Source organism: Anabrus simplex, chromosome 5 (genome assembly GCF_040414725.1).
Source record: "Anabrus simplex isolate iqAnaSimp1 chromosome 5, ASM4041472v1, whole genome shotgun sequence".
Lineage (NCBI taxonomy): Eukaryota > Metazoa > Arthropoda > Insecta > Orthoptera > Tettigoniidae > Anabrus > Anabrus simplex.
The window spans coordinates 230,148,556-230,156,091 of NC_090269.1; the positions used below are offsets into that span (position 1 = coordinate 230,148,556).

At 40.4% G+C, this 7,536-nt stretch overlaps 1 protein-coding gene across 1 annotated transcript; it reads right to left on the bottom strand.

Annotated features, from left to right (window-relative positions):
- Positions 1-2,840: 2,840 nt before the first annotated feature.
- On the bottom strand, positions 2,841-3,805 carry LOC137501043 (craniofacial development protein 2-like; the record flags this gene model as incomplete). Its single annotated transcript, XM_068227910.1, has 1 exon — positions 2,841-3,805. A coding segment is annotated over exon 1 (843 nt), but the record flags the coding sequence as incomplete, so codon positions are not given.
- Between the last annotated feature and the right edge of the window lie 3,731 nt (positions 3,806-7,536).

The following is a 7,536-nucleotide window of genomic DNA, read 5'->3' on the forward strand; positions in this document are numbered from 1 at the left end:
ACTGGCCGCACTTAAGCGGCTGCAGATATAGAGCTCGGTATGATTTCATCTTAATGAAAGCAATATTCGGAAGGGCACATAGTACATAAGAGTAACTCAGTGAGAATATATTTGCTGCTATTTTGATTCAATGGCTCCTTTTAGTTGTTTCAAAGCCTTGCCGAATATCGGTATATCCTGCGTTCTGTAGTTTCGAGGTGTAATTATGTACTGTTTTCAAGATACGAAATATCCAAAATTGCTACGAAAGTAATGCATTTTGTGTGCTTAAACGCAGAAACATTGAAATCCATATCATGCACCTCAATCAAAGCAGCCATATTTTTATGGCAATGCTACCAACGTCAATAATGAAGCTGTTTAATGATGTTATTGTTTTTACGTCCAACTAATTACTTATTGACGGTTTTCGGAGACGCCGATGTGCTGGAATGTTGTCCCGCAGGAGTTCAGTAAATCTACTGACATGAGGTTGACGTATTTGACCACCTTGAAATACCGCCGGACTGAGCCAGGATCGAACCTGCCACGTTGGAGTAAGAAGGCCAGCGCCTCAACGGTCTGAGCCACTCAACCTGGCATGAAGCTGTTTCTGTAAACTGAGGGAAACCACAGTCTTCTCCATCACTTGATTTTGAAAATGTGTAGTTTTAAGAAGACGAGTGAAAATGATGTAAATACACATTTCTTATTACACACCAAGGACATATTTCTGGAAAGAGGTTCTTAACACATGGTTGTTATTGTTAGTCGTTTAGTCGCTTTCGACTCTCCGTGACCCCATAGACCAAAGTGCGCCATTTCTTCCTGTCGTATACAATTTTCCGAAGTCTTTCTAAATTGAGAGCCGTGGCTTCCTTGATGTCATCAATCCACCTCATCCGTTGTCGCCCTCTTCTCCTGTTACCATCAGTCTTCCCTAGCATTAAGGTCTTTTCCAGTGAATCATGTTTTCTCATGATATGACCGAAGTACTTTAGTTTTTGCCTGAGTATTTGACCTTCCAGTGAACAGCCTGTGTTGATTTCCTGTAATATGGACTTATTAGATCTCTTCGCAGTCCACGGAACTCTAAGGAGTTTTCTCCAACACCATAGTTCAAATGCATCTATTCTTCGGCGCTCAGCCTTTCTTACTGTCCAGGTTTCGCTTCCGTACATTGCTACTGGGAAGACCATAGCCTTCACTATACGAATCTTCGTTCTTAAAGTTACGTCTCTACTCTTGAAAACGTTATCAAGGTTGGCCATTGCCTTCCTCCCAAGGAGCAAGCGTCTCTTAATTTCATGGCTGCAATCGCCATCAGCAGTTATTTTGGAGCCCAAGTAGATGAAACTAGGAACAACCTCCATTGTTTCACCATTTATATGCCAGGAGGTGATAGGTTTAGTTGCCATGATCTTTGTTTTCTTGACATTCAACCTTAGTCCAGCTTTTGCACTTTCTTCTTTCACCTTCATTAGTAGATACTTAAGTTGTTCTTCACTTTCTGCCAACAGGGTGGTGTCATCAGCATATCTAAGGTTATTTATATGTATCCCACCAATTTTAGCTCCAGTTTCTGTTTCATCTAATTTGGCATTCCTCATCACATACTCTGCATATAAGTTGAATAAGTAAGGTGACAATATGCAGCCTTGACGTACACCTTTCTCAATCTTGACCCATTCAGTTGTTCCATATAGGGTTCTCACCGTAGCTTCCTGATCAGAGTAGAGATTTCTCATAAGGCAAATAAGATGATCTGGTACTCCCATAGTCTTGAGTACTTGCCACAATTTATTGTGGTCGACACAGTCAAAGGCTTGAGCATAGTCAATAAAGCATAAGTATAGGTCTTTCTGAAATTCTCTTGCTTTCTCCATAATCCAGCGAATATTAGCAATTTGATCTCTGGTTCCTCTGCCTTTGCGGAAACCGGCTTGTTCTTCAGGCAGTTCTCGATCTACATACTGCCGAAGCCTATTTTGCAGGATCTTGAGCATAACCTTACTAGCATGCGATATAAGTGCGATTGTTCGGTAGTTTGAACATTCTTTAGCGCTGCCCTTCTTTGGAATTGGGATGAACACTGAGTTTTTCCAATCTTTTGGCCACTGCTGGGTTTTCCATATTTGCTGACATATTGAATGTAGCACTTTCACAGCATCCTCTCCTAGGATTTTGAACAGTTCTGCAGGGATTCCATCATAACCACTTGCCTTATTGTTTGCAATACTCTCTAGGGCCCACTTGACCTCACTTTCTAAGATATCTGGTTCTGGCTCTGACAACAGAGTAACTTCATCATCAGGAGTATTTCCATCTTTCCTATACAAATTGCCTACATATTCCCTCCACCTTTCTTTAATCTCCTCTGCTTCAGTAAGATCTTTTCCATTTTTATCTTTTATCATTCCAATCTTAGCCTGGAATTTCCCTCTGATGTCTCCAATTCTTATGTAAAGATCTCTTGTCTTACCCAGTCTGTTATTTTCCTCAACTTCCTTGCACTGTTCATTCAAAAAGGCATTCTTATCTCTTCTAGCTAGTTTCTGAAACTCTGCATTTAATTTAGACATTTTCGATCTTTCCCCTTTGATTTTTGCATTCCTTCTTTCTTCTGCTATTTGTAGTGCTTCACCCGATAACCATGTGGCCTTCTTCTTGTTCTTTTTCTTGGGAATATGCTTTTCCGCTGTCTCCTTAACAACACAACGTACTTCTGACCATAGCTCTTCTGGGACTCTATCTCTTAAATCTAATCCATTAAATCTGTTTCTAACCTCTACTGTATATTCAAGAGGTATGCTATTTAGGTCATATCTGCTTGATGGTTTAGCTCTGTCAATCCTCTTTAATTTGAGCCGGAATTTGGAAATTAAGAGCTCGTGATCTGATCCACAATCAGCCCCAGGCCTTGTTTTGGATGACTGTACAGCACTCCTCCACCTTTGACTACAGAGTATGTAGTCGATCTGATTCCGACATTTACCATCTGGCGAGGTCCAGGTGTATAGGCGTCGTTTGGGCAATTGAAACAGTGTGTTGGTAATGACCAGTGAGTTGTCTTGACAGAATTCTAGGAGTCTCTGTCCAGCTTCATTTGTTGTGCCAAGGCCAAATTTTCCCGTTACTCCATCTACAGTTTGATTTCCTACTTTGGCATTCCAGTCGCCAATAATGAAGACGACATCCTTCTTTGGTGTTAACTGTAGCAATTCTCGTAAGTCTTCATAAAACTGGTCAATATCTTCCTCTTCAGCTTCAGTGGTTGGTGCGTAAATTTGTATGACTGTGATGTTAAAAGGTTGGCCTTGAAAACGTACAGACATCATTCTATCAGTTTTAAAATTGCACCCCATTATAGTTTTACGCACCCTGTTGCTAACTATGAGGGCAACTCCATTTTTCTTTTGGTTTTCATGTCCAGAATAGTATACCATGTACTCATCTGTAGCAAATTCACCAATACCAATCCATCTCACTTCGCTTATTCCCAGTATATCGCTGCCCAGTCTCTTCATTTCTCGTTTGACTATATCCAGCTTTCCTTGATACATGGATCTTACATTCCAAGTTCCTAAACAGTACTGTTCCTTGCAGCATCGCACATTTCTTGAGGCTTCTCTCAACGTAGTTCCCCCCGGAGATCCGACTGGGGAACTTGAAACTCCGGAATATTTTGAATTGAGCAAAGCCATGGGGTTTTCTTGGGAAAATTACAGTGGTGGTTTCCCGTTGCCTTCCACTGTCCTCCACTCCTGTTGGCTCACTGACCCAGTTTCCCGCTGGGGTTGTAAACCCAACCTTCCACTGGGTTGCTCAGCTTAACAGGGGCACCACGCGTAGGTACGCGTATATAATTACTCATTTCCTCCTGAGATGTTAATCAACCGGGGAATGCTTTCTCTTCGGCATTAGAGAATCGGACTTCTAATACACGGTGGCAACACTAAGGGCCGGTATTATAATGAGGGTTTAAACTGAACATTGAGTTAAACTGTAACTTGAGTTTAAACCGATACTGAGTCTTATAATGGCCAGCCTAAATTAAACCGAGGTGAAGAAGGAAATATACGACATTAGTAGCAGTGACTTGCGAGAAAAGATGACTGTCGATAATGTTTTGTTTACTTCTTGTAGGTAAAATGGCGGATAAAAGCAATAAACGTTGTCCTAATTTTACTTGTAAAGAAATAGAATTGCTTGTGCAATTAGTACAGAAATATTTATATACTCCGTAAAGCAGTGGCCTTCTGAATTCCTTCGAGATCTCCCATTTTAATAAACATACTACGGGAGGCATAAAACTGCAATGCTATTAGTAGCTGACTGAGGGGTTCTATAGCATGATTTCTGAAATAGAAAGAAGTTACATTATTTTCTAAAAATTTACACTTTTGCCATTCAAACAGTTCAAAAAGTCATTTTTACATTCTTACCTTTTCGCTGCATGTTTTATTCTAGCGCCAATTTGCTGAAATAGGGTTATTACAGTCTGTTTTGTAAGTCTAAACCTATTTAAAAACTATTTTTCATTCCGTATATTAAAGTGGTGTCCCTTGCTCGCAAAACTCGTAGTGCCCGTGGTCGTTCAATAATTTGAACCACTTCGTCATCGCTTCGTATTTCTTCAAACACCTCAAAAATATATTCGAGATCCATTCGTTCTGCCATGTTTTAAGGTTATGTATTCTTAAACTTCAGTTTAAACGGTAGATGAGTGGCAGTATAATTAATCTCTAGTTTAACTTAAGATTAAATTTTATAATACACGATTAACAGATAAATGGAAGTTTAAACTGAACCAACAATTTAAACTTCTATTATAATACCACCCCAAAGCGATCTGGAAAAACCTAATCGATGACTTAAGTACAGACGTTTTATACACAACCATTTGTATGACAATTTTGAGTGTAAATTGTAATGTCATCTTTTAGCCATTAATTGTAAATCATAAACGCACTCTTACTTCTAGACCTTTGTGGTCACCCGGAATCCGAGCAGATGTTTCATTTGAACAAGAAATATATCAATTTTCTTATTTTCAGCGTTCCAATCTCCGTTAATGACAGATAAATGGTCTGGTGTACGTATATGATCATCACAAGATTCTTGATATGGTTTGTTACTTAGGGACAATTATTCCATAACTCGGAATGTGAAGGAAAAATTTGAAATTACTGCACCGCTCTTTGTTATGGACAAAATATGGCTTTATTGGAAAGGCTGTTGAGCTTCTCGGTTTAACATCGTCGATATTAAATTAATTCATAGTTTGATGTAACTGAATGCTTTCAATTGGCGCGCTGGGAATAAACAATGCACCCCAGGTCGATATAAGGCTGGTGTTGGAATTGGCTAAATTGACAACACGCCACTTTATGTACATGCCACAAGAGTAATCCGTGTAATTGCTGGAGCAGTTGCTTCATGAGACACTGCAACAGTTTTTGTCCACTTTTCCCCCGCTCTGGGATAACGAATGGCTTGTGGTCGCTCCGAACTAATTAGATCCCAGCCTCCATATGGGCCCTTCAACGACCAATACGAGGCCAACGAGTAACGGTCGACTCAATTCTGCTTTTTCCGCTCTAAAATTGAACGAACTTTCAGAATACAAGCTCAGTTTTTACGTCACAAGATAAATGGCAGCTATAATGGCAACGGCAATCAAATCATGCGACAGTTGATTCCATCCTTCCTTACACTAATACCAATTTTTTATTTATTTCAACGGTGTCATGCAAGTCAAGAAGCAAGTTTACGTCTTTCGTTTCTAGCAAAGAAAAGACAGTACGCAGCTCTCTACAACTTCACAACTGTCCCCGCCCTCCCAGAGAACAAGAGGTCTCCGGGTAAAGTAAAATTGCGTCCTCATCCTGAGGTGGTGCACCTCTTTTCAGGCACACCCCCAATGGAGGTGAGCTGCATGTACCATTTCAACCACATACCAAAATTCCTTCCATTCTGGCAGTACCGGGATCGAACCCGGGCCTCCAAGGACGGCAGCTAATAACACTAACCGTTACAATACGGAGGCGGACAGGTCTCCGGGTGACTTTATACGTACTAGTATAAATTCAAAATTTAGCCAGTAAAACCAAACCAAGCCTGTACTAGATCATTACTTGACTGCCGATACAGTCAACATTGCTGAGTACCTCATATTGTAAGGCGCTCGCCTCTTCAGCTCAAGGTAGCGGATTCGATCACGGCTTAGTCCAGTGATAGTTTAAGATGTCCAAATACGCCAGCCTCGAGCCAGCACATTTACTGACACGTAAAGGAACTCCCATGTGACAAAATTCTGCACCTCAGTGTCTCCGAAAACCGCTGAAGTAGTTAGTGAGATATAAAACGATTATTATTATTATTTTTATTATTATTATTTTATTAAATTATCGTTATTGGCCGGTCCCACGGTCGAGCAACGCACATTTCCTTTATCTCAAGGCCTCGGATTTCATTCCCGGTAAGGTCAATTTACCTGGAGTTTAGGGATGGTCCGAAGTTCACACAACCTACGTGAGAACAAATGACGAGCTAGCTGAAGGTGAAATAGTTGTTCCGACCAAGAGCGTCAAGATGATTCATCGAACTGACCGCGCTTCACCTCGTAATCTGCACGCCTTCGGGCTGTGCAGAGGTCGCTTGGTAGATTAAGGCCCATTAGGGTTGTAGCGTCACGGGAATTCGTTGGTTTGTTATTATTATTATTATTATTATTATTATTATTATTATTATTATTGTTGTACTGGAGGTTCATTCGCTCCGTGCATTTAAAGTGAGCGCCCTTCAGAAGGCCATCTGCAATACATAGAGTGAACTGTCTAGCACAAGAGGGCCCAACGTTTATCGTTAGATGTGTGTACTGTCTACTTACGGGCCCCCCTCTGGTGGGAAAATGAACAGTTAATTTTCAAAGAAATTTGTAATTTCGAGGTTTTCAGAACTGAAATGTTGTACATTCTTTTTTTGTGTGTGTTTTTAGGTTATTAGCACTACCAACCCTTCCTTCTTCTTCAGAATTTTCGACCAATAATGAATTTTGTACATTTATTTACTCAACCAATCAAAATTGTGAGTGTGGACAGGGTTTCGGCCTAGACAGTTTTGGGACCTTTTGGCCATGTTGTCTTTCGATCGCTCCAGTCAAGAAGTAGAGTGTGTTCGTAGAGGAGACAGGGGCTAGCCTTACCCATCCCCCGAAGGTCCACCAGCTCAAGGTAATGGCAGACATCTTGTAATCATGTAACAGCCTCAACGCTAGTTTGAGGGGAAGGTTTCAAAATCTTTTCGCAATATAATAGTAAATTTTTCTATATAAATTTTCAAACAAGTCTAAATACCTTAGTCTAAGGAATAAAGAGTGTGAACCCTCTTTTGATTCCTATTCAGCTTGGTGTTGGGGTGAGTAAGATTTTGTAAACTTAAAAAATTTACCTTTTCCTTTTGGTGATTTAAAATTTTTCTCCATCCAGTTACCTCCGTAGTATAGGCTTAGTCTAGTCTCCTAGGTGATCGTGTGGAGCAAAGAAGCTCATTCTA